The sequence below is a fragment of the Paramormyrops kingsleyae genome, chromosome 14 (assembly GCF_048594095.1).
Source record: "Paramormyrops kingsleyae isolate MSU_618 chromosome 14, PKINGS_0.4, whole genome shotgun sequence".
NCBI classification, from domain to species: Eukaryota; Metazoa; Chordata; class Actinopteri; order Osteoglossiformes; family Mormyridae; genus Paramormyrops; species Paramormyrops kingsleyae.
In genome coordinates this window covers 27,125,706-27,140,707 of record NC_132810.1, presented here as the reverse complement: position 1 = coordinate 27,140,707, position 15,002 = coordinate 27,125,706, and the positions used below count along the sequence as shown (strand labels likewise).

General features: G+C 38.5%; 1 protein-coding gene across 4 annotated transcripts in view; it reads right to left on the bottom strand.

The window, feature by feature from the left end:
- Nucleotides 1-15,002, bottom strand: part of LOC140578351 (fermitin family homolog 2) — a 119,699-nt gene that overhangs the window by 55,262 nt on the left and 49,435 nt on the right. For 2 of the 4 annotated variants that reach the window (XM_072698915.1, XM_072698912.1), the window contains 3 exons: nt 2,390-2,518; nt 1,674-1,706; nt 1,431-1,481 (listed from right to left, as the gene is read on the bottom strand). In XM_072698915.1, the coding sequence (XP_072555016.1) occupies nt 1,431-1,481; nt 1,674-1,706; nt 2,390-2,518 (213 nt within the window). The remainder of the gene's footprint in view (nt 1-1,430; nt 1,482-1,673; nt 1,707-2,389; nt 2,519-15,002) is intronic. The other 2 variants (XM_072698913.1, XM_072698914.1) reach the window with 2 other exon arrangements.

Below are 15,002 nucleotides of genomic sequence, written 5' to 3'. Positions count from 1 at the left end.
ATCGCATTCACATGGTCATTTGATGAACAACGCAACGGTGAAACGCAATCCAGATACATCCCCATCAGCACCATAAAAGGGGGGGAGGGATGTGGCCAGGTGTCAATGGCTCATTCATACACATGAAAGTTGCTACATACTCAATGGCAGGAGACCAGAAATAGTGACATGATAGCTTTTTCTTATTTATTTATGCAACTGAATGTTGCAACTACAACATTTAGTCATCTTCATGTAGCCAAGACTTTGGTGATCAGATATCTGGGATCAAAACAAACTGGCACCATTGCTTACTATGTACTTTTATAATGTTTCTGCAAGTGTTCCAAACTGCATTTTGCAATGTCTATACTTTGTAATTTGACATCAAACTTCACATAAATCTGACATATTTACAAAGAATACTAAGATTAACAAATAAGAAATAATTTATTTGCCATGTTTATGATATTTAAAGAAATGTATGACCATGCCCCAGTCAGTGAAAGTGTGTTCCCTACCCCTAGACCCCAGAGGGTTAAAGGCAACTTATTTTTTTGTTGATTGTTACACTAATGATCAAAAGATTCTTTTTTTTTTTGTAAACTACACCTTATATTTTGTGATGGATTTTATTTGTTATACTATTTATGTTTTATACAGACTTTCAATCCAAAGAACAGAGGGAGTTTTTTTTTTTTTTTTTTTTTTTATTTATTTTACTTTAAGACTAAATAAAACTAACTTGTGTAATATATATTTTTATCCTCCTGAGTCCCGGGCTTTTGTTTGGTGTGCATGTTTTATTTCCGTTAGCTTTTTCGGATTAGTAGGACCTCATAATCATAAAAACCAAACAATTTTTTTGAACAATTAATAGTTTTAAACTAAAAATGATGTCCTTATATGAGGATGTAGGGTCTCAGGAGGTTAAGTTTTTACAGAATATTTTAAGGTAACCTGTTATGTTTATGCTGTCAAATGATTAACAAGCATTTTTTTTCAGTATTTTGTTATATCGTCAAATTTATCGTTATCGTCAGAATACTCTAAATTATAGTGATATTATGTTTGGGCCATATCGCCCACCCCTAGTCCCAGGTAGTTAGTTTTATCATTTCTGCTTATGACAGGGAACAGAAGCTTCACACCTGGCTCACAGGTGGGAAAGGCTGGGAAATCAGGAGTGCTCAGACCTTGAGCACCGTGATTTGAACAGCCCTGCTCTAGGGACAAAACCATAACAAAACCTGCAATTCAATCTTCTATTAGCCGAACTGCAAGTGATAATTCCAAAGATTAATTTTGCCTTTAACTAGCCATTGTGTTAGGTCTCCTCAAAGTGGCTCCTCAAAGTGGCTAATCATTCCCAATTCCAATCTATTGTTTAATTGCAATCTTAAAATAGAATAGATTTTAATAATAAATATAATAATTAAACTTGAACGAACCATGGAGATTTCTGCATATAGGTATCAAAAACAGGTTATGGGCTTGGTGATCTATGTGGGGGGCAAAATATTATGTAAGAGTTCCAATCAGTAAGCCAACATATATAGGAAAATACTGTGGAGAGAGGTTTCAAATGAAGCAAACCATTTAAGAAGTGCAATACCATTAATTTTCAACATAAGCCAGAGAAAGCATGAAGAAAATAAAAAGTGTGGGAAAGGCAGATGAAGCAGACACCTTACCTTTAACAGGTCCAATGTAAATAATCTCAGAGCCTAAAATAGTAGGGGGAAAAGGAAACGAGGAAAATGAAAACAAGGGGACAGATTAAAGGAATTCAGAGATAGGAGTGAGAGGGACAGCAAGTAAAAGTTGTGACACTACACTGTCACCATGCTGAATACATGCATCAGTGGAAATTTTACAGGAAAGTCATTAACTGCTGTAGGAAATCTCTACCCCCTAAATCTATCACGATAATCCCAAGTTTACTGAGAATAAAGAGTGAATAAAGGCTGGACTTATTCTGCAGACAAGTCCATATGCCTTCCTAGGGCTGCATTCAGAGTATGTGGGAATGCCTGCTCTGGAAAGCGGGTGGGAGCAGCTGGGGGACAATAAGCCCTATTCATGACAGGCTAGCAAATCCAATGGTATCAAATATGGAATGCTTCAAATCTGTTTAGTTCATCACTGACGATTTCAATAGGAGGACATATGGTTTAAGATGGCAGCACTAAGCAGTTAATTGAATTAAATTATTCATTCATAAACTAAATACTTTGCATGGCATCTGAAAAACTGTGAAATTGAGAAGTTCTAAACAGAAACTTTGTAAAAGTCAATGATTTTTTCTCTTAAGCATCTTGAGGTATGTCAACCCTATTTGAGCCCAGAAAAGCAGAACAGTTTCAAGATGGTGGTTGGTTGCAGGAAACCACTTGCAGTACAGTAATACCTGATCCAGGTGTAACCAGTGGTCCTTCCAGTTCCAAGGGCTCTTCTTCTGTTTCCTCAAGTTTCTTCTTCTTTTTCTTGGGGTCACGCGGTTTACGCAACAGAGATAGTTCTTCTGGATGACGAATATCTGAGAAAAAAAAAACAGTTTTAAAGAGTTACACAGAAAATGATCTAACTAGACAAATAAAAAGAAAAAACACCCTTAGGGGTGCAGGACTAGTCTGGATACACAGATATATGCAGAATAAGCTTATAAGTATCCATATCATTTGATAAATGGCTAATGAATTAACCATGATCGATATGTACCAGTCACAAGTCAAAGACACATCTATTTTCCAAAACTGGTTTACTAACAGGTTCACAGTGAGCGTAGAACCTATCCCAGGAACCACAGGGATCATCATGCATTTTTGAGGGCAGGACGAAACACACACACACACACACACACAGCTTAAATTCATAAAACAAGAAAAATATACATGGTTCTGGAAAAGCCATGGGCAGTTTTTATTTTCTGTGCACACGTCCCTGTAACTCATTCATATTTAACTGACACTTTTATCCAGTACAGGGAACAGATACAATTCATAGGCACGGTCCCACCACAGGAACTTTTTCCGTTATCAAATACTTGACTCAGTTGTAATTCCTGAACCTTTTTTTGAAATCCCCTACTCTGGACTAGATATTTTTCATTTGACCATGAACTACTGGGGTAGGGCTTATAGTGAAAAACTTGCTGACTGGTTGACAAGCACCAGCACTTGGAAGCTATGTGGAAGCGTGGGAAAAAGAAATGGAAGTAATGACGTAAAAATTGAGAAAATGGATTTATTTTTGTACCTCAATTAGATTCAATGCACTACTAAATACCTTTCTGCTTGCATCAATGTATTTCTGCATCATAAAATTCAATTGATAACCAATATACTTTTGTCTAATATTTCCAGTGCTGGAGGTGAAGCTTGCCAGGGCTTATTAGCATAATGGTGTTACATCAGATTTTAATCTATGAGAAACAAATGACTGATCTGTTGACCACATTTAACAGTGAATTATAAACATGTCATGGGTCATAAATAAAAGGCTTGTCCTGTTTTGATTGTGATCGATCCTCCCTATAACCAACAACTAACAAATCGACCATTATTTTGGGGTGGCAGTGTAGTTTCATATGAAATTGTGCGTGAAGTTTAACATACGAACTGTTTGAGTCTCCTATGCTATTTAGCATAAAGGTCACAGTTTCTGTTGTTTAGTGAGAAAGCAACACATGAAAGGACACATGAAAGACAGGAACTGTAAAATTTCCCGGTCACGAAGGCCCAGGATCAGTTGAAGGGGTTATTAAGCGATTCTCATGAGACGTATAAGACCCAAAGGAGATGTTTAGGACATAATTTATTAATGTATTATTTTCTTCTTATTTAAAATACATATAAATACATTATTGGCCAGTGGTATCACCATTTTTATTTAATTCATTTTAAGTCACTATGGAGTCGTATTCCCAACTTAAATTAAAGCAAGGTTTTTCAAGAACACATAAGTCATGTTGTAGCAGGATTGAGTGTACAAAAACTATATTAAACATTTTTGAAAATATCTTATACAGCAGTATGTCTACATTTCACACATTGCCCAGTCGTACTCAGTATTTTTTGAATTTCAATGTTGTAATCTTGCTAATTGTCTATCTATGGAGAAGGCATTCAAGTAATTCATTGTACACTGTACTTTGTTCATATGACATTGCTTTCTTAACTTGACTGAATTGAGAAGAAATTTAAACTGACATTACATTTTGAAGATGCTGTACACAGAGGCACACAGCAGTGTTTTGAATATTTTTTGTGTTGAATATCTTCCAGCCACTCAATCAAAAAAGGTGCTACATTAATACCAACTGTACATAAATACACACATTGCCCCTTGACAAAAATTGAGAATACTGCCACCACACTCTATACATCATCACTTAAAACATATAAAATAAAATATTAAAATATGCCTCATCATGACTTCCGGTCTGCTGATGGAGTGAGTAGACGCACGGTGAACAAGCTCTCCCAAAATATTCATAGTTATCCCACCAATTAACTTGTTAAGTCAGCTAGTTTCAGATATAAAGGTAGATGAGTAGGAAAAGAATTCTTAAGGGCCATAAAGGGAAAATAAATATGTCAAAACCCCAAGAAAAAACAAGTCTGAAAAAACATAATTCTCTAAGATCGAAAGATCTTAACATATACACTCACCTAAAGGATTATTAGGAACACCATACTAATACGGTGTTTGACCCCCTTTCGCCTTCAGAACTGCCTTAATTCTACGTGGCATTGATTCAACAAGGTGCTGAAAGCATTCTTTAGAAATGTTGGCCCATATTGATAGGATAGCATCTTGCAGTTGGTGGAGATTTGTGGGATGCACATCCAGGGCACGAAGCTCCCGTTCCACCACATCCCAAAGATGCTCTATTGGGTTGAGATCTGGTGACTGTGGGGGCCATTTTAGTACAGTGAACTCATTGTCATGTTCAAGAAACCAATTTGAAATGATTCGAGCTTTGTGACATGGTGCATTATCCTGCTGGAAGTAGCCATCAGAAGATGGGTACATGGTGGTCATAAAGGGATGGACATGGTCAGAAACAATGCTCAGGTAGGCCGTGGCATTTAAACGATGCCCAATTGGCACTAAGGGGCCTAAAGTGTGCCAAGAAAACATCCCCCACACCATTACACCACCACCACCAGCCTGCACAGTGGTAACAAGGCATGATGGATCCATGTTCTCATTCTGTTTACGCCAAATTCTGACTCTACCATTTGAATATCTCAACAGAAATCGAGACTCATCAGACCAGGCAACATTTTTCCAGTCTTCAACTGTCCAATTTTGGTGAGCTTGTGCAAATTGTAGCCTCTTTTTCCTATTTGTACTGTAGTGGAGATGAGTGGTACCCGGTGGGGTCTTCTGCTGTTGTAGCCCATCCGCCTCAAGGTTGTGCGTGTTGTGGCTTCACAAATGCTTTGCTGCATACCTCGGTTGTAACGAGTGGTAATTTCAGTCAAAGTTGCTCTTCTATCAGCTTGAATCAGTCGGCCCATTCTCCTCTGACCTCTAGCATCAACAAGGCATTTTCGCCCACAGGACTGTCGCATACTGGATGTTTTTCCCTTTGCACACCATTCTTTGTAAACCCTAGAAATGGTTGTGCGTGAAAATCCCAGTAACTGAGCAGATTGTGAAATACTCAGACCGGCCCGTCTGGCACCAACAACCATACCACGCTCAAAATTGCTTAAATCACCTTTCTTTCCCATTCTGACATTCAGTTTGGAGTTCAGGAGATTGTCTTGACCAGGACCACACCCCTAAATGCATTGAAGCAACTGCCATGTGATTGGTTGATTAGATAATTGCATTAATGAGAAATTGAACAGGTGTTCCTAATAATCGTTTAGGTGAGTGTATATCAAGGAGACAGGCCTATATGACGTTTGGAGGGAATTGCATGCACGAGAGAGAGACTTTACTCACTATTCAGCCTCCCATAAAGTGCACTCTAGGATAGATTATTTTTTGCTGAATAATACAGATAGAGGTAGGGTAAGGGAGTGTTTAATAGGAACATCAGATAGATAGATTACATTATGATCTGATATAACTATACATTTAAACAACAGACCTAAGAATACATTATGGAGACTAAATATAAGTATCTTGAATAACGACTGTGGTGAAGGAGATTAGGGAAGAAATAAGACCGTATCAGAGATAACGATCAGGTGAACCCAACTATAGTGTGGGACACAGTCAAAGCAGTAATGAGAGGGAAATTGATTCTAGAACCGCTTACTTAAAGAAGATAAGGAGGACAGAATATGAAGAACTAGAAAAAAAACATTGAGAGATTTAGAGAAACAACACAGAGACATGGATCTGACAAACCAAATAAAGGTCAAAAAACAATTATATTCCATTTTTAACGATGAATTAGAAAAAATAATTGAGATGTGAAACAAACTTATTATGAATCAGGTCCGAAAGCAATGAAGATCCTAGCCAGACGTCTTAGAACGCAACAAATAACTCACTCAATAAACAAAATTAGAGACCCCCAAACCAATAATTTAACCCATGAGATTTTCATAGAACCCATGAGAAATTCATAAAATCTTTAAAGACTATTATGAAACCTTGTATTCACAGCCAATGACTGTGGATGGAGATGGTATTGAAAAATATTTGTCAATACTTGACCTGTCCTCCATAGGTATGATACATAATGATAAATTATGTTCCCCCATTACCATGAAAGAATTAGACACAGCGATAAACAGACTGAAGTCTAATAAGTGTCCAGGGAGTGATGGCTTCCCGAGCGAGTGGTATGAGATCTTCAAAGAGGATCTAGCAGCAGTATTGCTTGATTCCTTGAACTGGACCCTCGGCAAAGCAGTGATACCTCCATCATGGAGAGAGGCTGTGATTTCAGTTCTGCCCAAAGAAGGCAAGAATAAAGAATGTTGTAAATCTTACCAACCTATCACTATACTGAATGTTGATTATAAGTTGTTCACATCCATTATTTCAAAAAGGGTTGAATAATTTCCCCCTGAGTTAATAGATGAAGATCAGACCGGGTTCATTAAAGGAAGGCAAATACAAGACAATATTAGGTGTACCTTGCACGTCACAGAACAGGCCAATAAACAACAACTGAGTGCAGCCCTGGACAGTCTTGACGCCGAAAAAGCATTCGATAGGGTTAGCTGGACCTTTTTATATGGAGTACTAGAGCGGATGGGTTTTAATGGCCAAATTATTAAATGTATTCAATCTTTATTTTGTGACCCGTCCGCAAGAATTAAGATTAATGGGCACCTGACCCAGAGTTTTAAACTGCATAGAGGCACACGACAGGGTTGTTGTCTTAGTCCCACACTTTTCGCAATATACATAGAGCCTTTGGCCCAGGCTATTACACAAAATGAAGAATCGGAAGGAATATAGCAAACGACAATCATAAAATCGGACTCTTCGCAGATGATATAATAGCCTACATCCAGAATCCAGATAATACTCTTCCCAAACTTATGAAGATTTTGGATGACTATGATCAAATGTCAGGTTATACTATAAACATCACAAAAACACAAGTTCTCCCTATTAATTATACAAGCAAGAAAATCAGGCAGAAATATAAATGGAATTGGGAAACTAAGTCAATAAAATACTTGGAAATCTCCATTACTCAAGATATGAACAAATTATATGAAATAAATAAAATAAATAAAAGGATTCAGAAGGATATAACACAATGGTCAATGTTGGTATTGGATTTTAGTTCTAGATTGGACATAGTGAAAATGAATCTGCTGCCAAGGTTATTGTATCTCTTTTTGTCGTTACCAATCCGGATCCCAGACTCTCAGTTCAGGGCTTGGGACAGGTTGATATCCAGGTTCATTTGGGCAGGAGCTCGGCCGGGGGTAAAATGTAGGAAACTCCAAATCGACAAGGAATATGGTGGGCTAGCACTCCCCAATCTTAGAGAATATTATGCCGCCCACATGAGATACATTACGTACTGGTGTTCTCGAGAGTATCAGGCAAAATGGAAGCACATTGAAATAAATGTGGACAGACCTCAAACCCAGACTAGGTTAAGTGGGATTGACTATCAAAAAGGGGGAAATAGCATAATCAAAGAAACTTTGAATATATGGAAGGAGATTTAAAAAAAATATAATTTGAAAGGAGACATTAAACTTCTGATGTGGCCTTCTCAGACCTCCATGTTTAGTCCCGGAGAACTGGATATTACATATGCTAGATGGAGAGATAAAGGGATTACAGCTTTATGTACACTTTTACAGGGCGGATCATTCAAAACCTTTGGAAAACTTGAGAGAATTCGGACTGGAAAATAAGGATCTGTTTAGATATCTACAGGTGAGGCATTTCTATGAAGCAGAAATTAAAAAAGGAATTTCAGGAGGTAATGACGTGATCGATGTGTTGACAACGGCATATAAACAGACCCCCGTTAAAATAGTCTAAATTATACAGGTGTTTACAGAAACGGAAGGGTATAAATACAATGTACATTAAATCGAAGTGGGAGCAAGAAATGAATATTGTGATACCAGGGGGCGATTGGCATTCTATGTGCAAAACACAGCACTCTTCTACTAGCTCGAAAAGGTGGAGGGAATTTGGCTGGAAGACGCTCACATTAAAAGTAAACAATTGGGCGTGCAGCAGCAATGTTGGAGAAAACGTGGGCACGTGGATGCCAACTACTCATGTGTTTTGGTCATGTGTAATACTACAACCATTCTGGGACCGAATCCTTCAGTCTTTGGAGGAAATATTCCTCATGAAGGTTCCCAAGGATCCCAGGATATTGCTCCTGGGGCTGGTTCCTAGCACCATGTTTCAAACTGAGGACATTTTCTGGTACTTGCATGCCAAAAGGCGATCACAAGGAACTGGCTGAAATGTGATCCCCCCCAGTCAAGAACAGTTGTGGGTCATCGTGGAGGAAATACACTGTATGGAAAAATTTACTTGCTCCGCTAGGACTAAAGCCTATACAAGATTATGGTCCAAATGGTTTGTGTACAAGAAGAAGCTTTGCTCGGAGTTTCAGTTGTTGTAAAACCAGTACAATAGGAATAAGACATACGTAGTAACCCCCCCCCCCCCCCCCCCCCCATTGTGTGTTCTCTTTTTCCCCATGTTCATTTTCTCTCTTGTTGTACTTGCAAAAAGCAAAATTAAAGAGTATAAAAAAAAAATATGCCTCATCATTATGAAAATTGCTCTCTTGAAACCATTTCCCTCAAATAGGTAGCCAAAAATCAGCAAAACAAAACTACATAAAATGTTTTAAAATTTTTCAACTTTACTGCATCTAACCCACAAATAACCAATTTGTATAAGACGTATACATTTTTTCTCTTCATCGCAGTTACTCCTGCCCTGAATTTGATGAAATAATTCTGTTTATTACAGAAATAAATTGCAATAACATAAAAAACTAACCACCCCAGATGGTCGTTTAAACAAGAAAGTTGTAATTTGACTCAATCTAGAAATTAGAGAAAATTTATGTTAAAAGTAATAAGTTGGTGACAATGACCCATGTACTCCCCTTTGTGTTAAACCTACATTAATTTGTGGATTCAACATATAAACATTAATGATTATAAGTTTTAATATTAGGTGAGGTGTGATTAATTACAGAAACAATGTGATTATATTTTTTAAAATAGATTCTCAGCCCTAATTTTGGCTTTTTGTATATGATTCGTGTGTGGAATTTTCAACACAATGAATGTCTGTATGACCAAATCAGAAACATTATATCTAAAAAGAAATCTGTCTGTAACTGATCGTATGCTTGCAACTTCAAAGGATACTGCCATCAATTTTCAACTTCATTTCAGATGCCCTTTTTTCTTTTTAATTTGATACTGGTGAATTTATGTTATTGAAATTCTAAATAAAAAAAGCTAAATGGATCAATGCAGTTAGTTACCTTTAAGCAAGGTAAGTAAATTAATTATCCCCCAAAAATTACTGAAAAAATAGGATATTAATGCAGCCAAAAACCTTGCAAGTGCCAAATCATAAATTTTAAACCAACCCGGTGATTGGTTTTATTTTATTCCCTTTAGGTTAAACCAGGCCAAAACAGAGCATTTCTGATATTCCAGTTTTTAAGTTGTATCTCATCTATCACTACTTAACACCACCTTGTTCCAGATCATAAAGAGGGAACAAATACATACTCTCATATGTTCAATCTCTTGAATTTATCTGTGGCCAAACAAGAAGCTTAAAAATATATTCTAAACAATGCCATTAAAGTTCCTTTTAGAATGTCACACCCCAGCTTTATCTCATGTTTAACACCAAAATTCTACATTCAACATCAACCATTGGTCTACATTTTTCTACAAGAGAAATGTTACAGTAAGAGAGCAAGAGAAGCTTGGCTTGGCAAGAGCTGCTTGTAGGGGTGCACCGATCGATCGGCCTCGATCACGTTAATTTGAGGGGATCAGAAATCGACCATATTCCCATGAGATCCACCGATCTTAGTTATATGCTTTTAACTCTTTGGGGTCGAGTATGTCGTCGACGACATCGCGTACTTTTCGCGTCTATTTCAGTTTATAAATATCTCGCTGAAATCTTAATGTATAATCATGAAAAAAACGCTGGCTAAATCCGTAATCTGTCTTCTTTTCAAAACGTCCATTGTCGGAAGTATTAAAGTTTTTTTAATTAGGTTAAATCGGCAAAAAAGTAAACCATGTCATCTTACTTTGTTTTACCTGCATCGGGGGCGTGTAGTACCGCTCTCACCCGAAGATCGCTATTCACATTCTAAATAGCCGCATTAGCGCGTATTCAAATCGCATTCGCATGGTAATTTGATTAACAGCGCAACGGTGAAACGCGATCCAGATACATCCCCTTCAGCGCCATAAAAGGGGGTTGGGGACGTGGCCAGGTGACAATGGCTCATTCATACACATGAAAGTTGCTACATATTCAATGAAAGGAGCCAGAAATAGTTACATGAGTTAGGTTTTTCTTATTTATTTATCCAAATTAATGTTGCATCTACACCATTTAGTCATCTTCATGTAGCCAAGACTTTGGTGATCAGATATCTGGGATCAAAACAAACTGCCAGCATTGCTTACTATGTACTTTTATAATGTTTCTGCAAGTGTTCCAAACTGCATTTTGCAATGTCTATACTTTGATGTCAAATTTCAAACTTAACAAAAATCTGACATATTTACAATATATATTAAAATAAAGATGAGTGTAATGGCAAAACAAATATATAAGAAATAATTTATTTGCCATGAATTAAGTGTGATGAAATGTGTGATCATGCCCCAGTCAGTGAAAGTGTGTTTCCTACCCCTAGGCCCCAGAGGGTTAAATCAGCCTTTTCTCCCATTCCCGAGAGAGGTGCAGTGCAGGCTGCCTCCCTCCCTATTTTTTTGGACAAATGTGTCATAACAGCTATATATATATATTTTTTTTTTTTACAAAATTAGAGAAATTAAAGTCTGGAAGAAAAAATATGATTTTGTAGTTCAAACAGCAATGCTCATTTACACTCACCTAAAGGATTATTAGGAACACCACACTAATACGGTGTTTGACCCCCTTTCGCCTTCAGAACTGCCTTAATTCTACGTGGCATTGATTCAACAAGGTGCTGAAAGCATTCTTTAGAAATGTTGGCCCATATGGATAGGATAGCATCTTGCAGTTGATGGAGATTTGTGGGATGCACATCCAGGGCACGAAGCTCCCGTTCCACCACATCCCAAAGATGCTCTATTGGGTTGAGATCTGGTGACTGTGGGGGCTATTGTAGTACAGTGAACTCATTGTCATGTTCAAGAAACCAATTTGAAATGATTCAAGCTTTGTGACATGGTGCATTATCCTGCTGGAAGTAGCCATCAGAGGATGGGTACATGGTGGTCATAAAGGGATGGACATGGTCAGAAACAATGCTCACGTAGGCCGTGGCATTTAAACGATGCCCAATTGGCACTAAGGGGCCTAAAGTGTGCCAAGAAAACATCCCCACACCATTACACCACCACCAGCAGCCTGCACAGTGGTAACAAGGCATGATGGATCCATGTTCTCATTCTGTTTACGCCAAATTCTGACTCTACCATTTGAATGTCTCAACAGAAATCGAGACTCATCAGACCAGGCAACATTTTTCCAGTCTTCAACTGTTCAATTTTGGTGAGCTCGTGCAAATTGTAGCCTCTTTTTCCTATTTGTAGTGGAGATGAGTGGTACCCGGTGGGGTCTTCTGCTGTTGTAGCCCATCCGCCTCAAGGTTGTGCGTGTTGTGGCTTCACAAATGCTTTGCTGCATACCTCGGTTGTAACGAGTGGTTATTTCAGTCAAAGTTGCTCTTCTATCAGCTTGAATCAGTCGGCCCATTCTCCTCTGACCTCTAGCATCAACAAGGCATTTTCACCCACAGGACTGCCGCATACTGGATGTTTTTCCCTTTGCACACCATTCTTTGTAAACCCTAGAAATGATTGTGCGTGAAAATCCCAGTAGCTGAGCAGATTGTGAAATACTCAGACCGGCCCGTCTGGCACCAACAACCATGCCACGCTCAGAATTGCTTAAATCACCTTTCTTTCCCATTCTGACATTCAGTTTGGAGTTCAGGAGATTGTCTTGACCAGGACCACACCCCTAAATGCATTGAAGCAACTGCCATGTGATTGGTTGATTAGATAATTGCATTAATGAGAAATTGAACAGGTGTTCCTAATAATCCTTTAGGTGAGTGTATATACACACACACACACACACACACACACACACACACACACACACACATCGATCACCGATCCTTAGGCAACCTTACCTGCCGATCTCGATTTTTTTTTTGCCGATCTTGTTTCTTTCATAACTAAAAGACAGTTACTTCAATGTTTCCATTTTTATTGAGTAAATTGATATGAATACTCACAAAACATGAGGTAGTGTCCTCAAATATAAATGAACATATACACTCACCTAAAGGATTATTAGGAACACCTGTTCAATTTCTCATTATTGCAATTATCTAATCAACAAATCACATGGCAGTTGCTTCAATGCATTTAGGGGTGTGGTCCTGGTCAAGACAATCTCCTGAACTCCAAACTGAATGTCAGAATGGGAAAGAAAGGTGATTTAAGCAATTTTGAGCGTGGCATGGTTGTTGGTGCCAGACGGGCCGGTCTGAGTATTTCACAATCTGCTCAGTTACTGGGATTTTCACGCACAACCATTTCTAGGGTTTACAAAGAATGGTGTGCAAAGGGAAAAACATCCAGTATGCGGCAGTCCTGTGGGCGAAAATGCCTTGTTGATGCTAGAGGTCAGAGGAGAATGGGCCGACTGATTCAAGCTGATAGAAGAGCAACTTTGACTGACATAACCACTCGTTACAACCGAGGTATGCAGCAAAGCATTTGTGAAGCCACAACACGCACAACCTTGAGGCGGATGGGCTACAACAGCAGAAGACCCCACCGGGTACCACTCATCTCCACTACAGTACAAATAGGAAAAAGAGGCTACAATTTGCACGAGCTCACCAAAATTGGACAGTTGAAGACTGGAAAAATGTTGCCTGGTCTGATGAGTCTCGATTTCTGTTGAGACATTCTAATGGTAGAGTCAGAATTTGGCGTAAACAGAATGAGAACATGGATCCATCATGCCTTGTTACCACTGTGCAGGCTGGTGGTGGTGGTGTAATGGTGTGGGGGATGTTTTCTTGGCACACTTTAGGCCCCTTAGTGCCAATTGGGCATCGTTTAAATGCCACGGCCTACCTGAGCATTGTTTCTGACCATGTCCATCCCTTTATGACCACCATGTACCCATCCTCTGATGGCTACTTCCAGCAGGATAATGCACCATGTCACAAAGCTCGAATCATTTCAAATTGGTTTCTTGAACATGACAATGAGTTCACTGTACTAAAATGGCCTCCACAGTCACCAGATCTCAACCCAATAGAGCATCTTTGGGATGTGGTGGAACGGGAGCTTCGTGCCCTGGATGTGCATCCCACAAATCTCCATCAACTGCAAGATGCTATCCTATCAATATGGGGCAACATTTCTAAAGAATGCTTTCAGCACCTTGTTGAATCAATGCCACGTAGAATTAAGGCAGTTCTGAAGGCGAAAGGGGGTCAAACACCGTATTAGTATGGTGTTCCTAATAATCCTTTAGGTGAGTGTATACAGAAATCCAGAGGTTAAATTTAACACTTTAATACCTTTTTTTTAATACTTTCTCAATATTTTTTAAAACCCGCACGGCATTGAGTTGCAACCGTTTTTAAACAAGTTTCAAACTGATTTAAAGATTTATAATGTTACACAATTTTGGCATGTACAACAGAATTTAAATAGGGAACATGGGTCAACAGAATAAATTTAGTGACTGTGATTTTGAAAACATCTTGCATTTGACTTCTTCAGTCACAAGTCCATATCTTTATCCACTAGGCTATTCATGGCAAGTGCCTTAATTGTTTGGCTTTTTCTTCAATGAGTTTGTCGATTTGCACCAGTTGACTAACTGCTCTCATCCATGCATTCCTGATTTATGAGTTGTGCATCGCATATGTGAAAAGAGAGCGCTGACTGTCATTATCATAAATTTATCACGCTGATTTAAACTCTTGGTGTGTAAACCTTGTAGTTGCCTGCAGGCATCTTACGTTAGCAAGATAAGTTTGGTTATAATTAATGCAGCTAGTGAATTACTTACATAAAAACCTACTAGTTGGGGTTGCAATAAGTTATCGTATTGACCAGTAAACGACAAGAAACATAAATAACACAAGCAACAAAAATCTGCTGCCAAGTCAATCAGTACTTGTACTGATCGCTTGCTCCATTTTGATCGCAGTTCCCGAAGAGAACTCTATCGGCAATCTATGGCTCATCCTGCTAGTCCCGGATGTAGAGGGTTGAATTTCGGATCGTATTTTAAACCACTGAAATTTTGGCAGC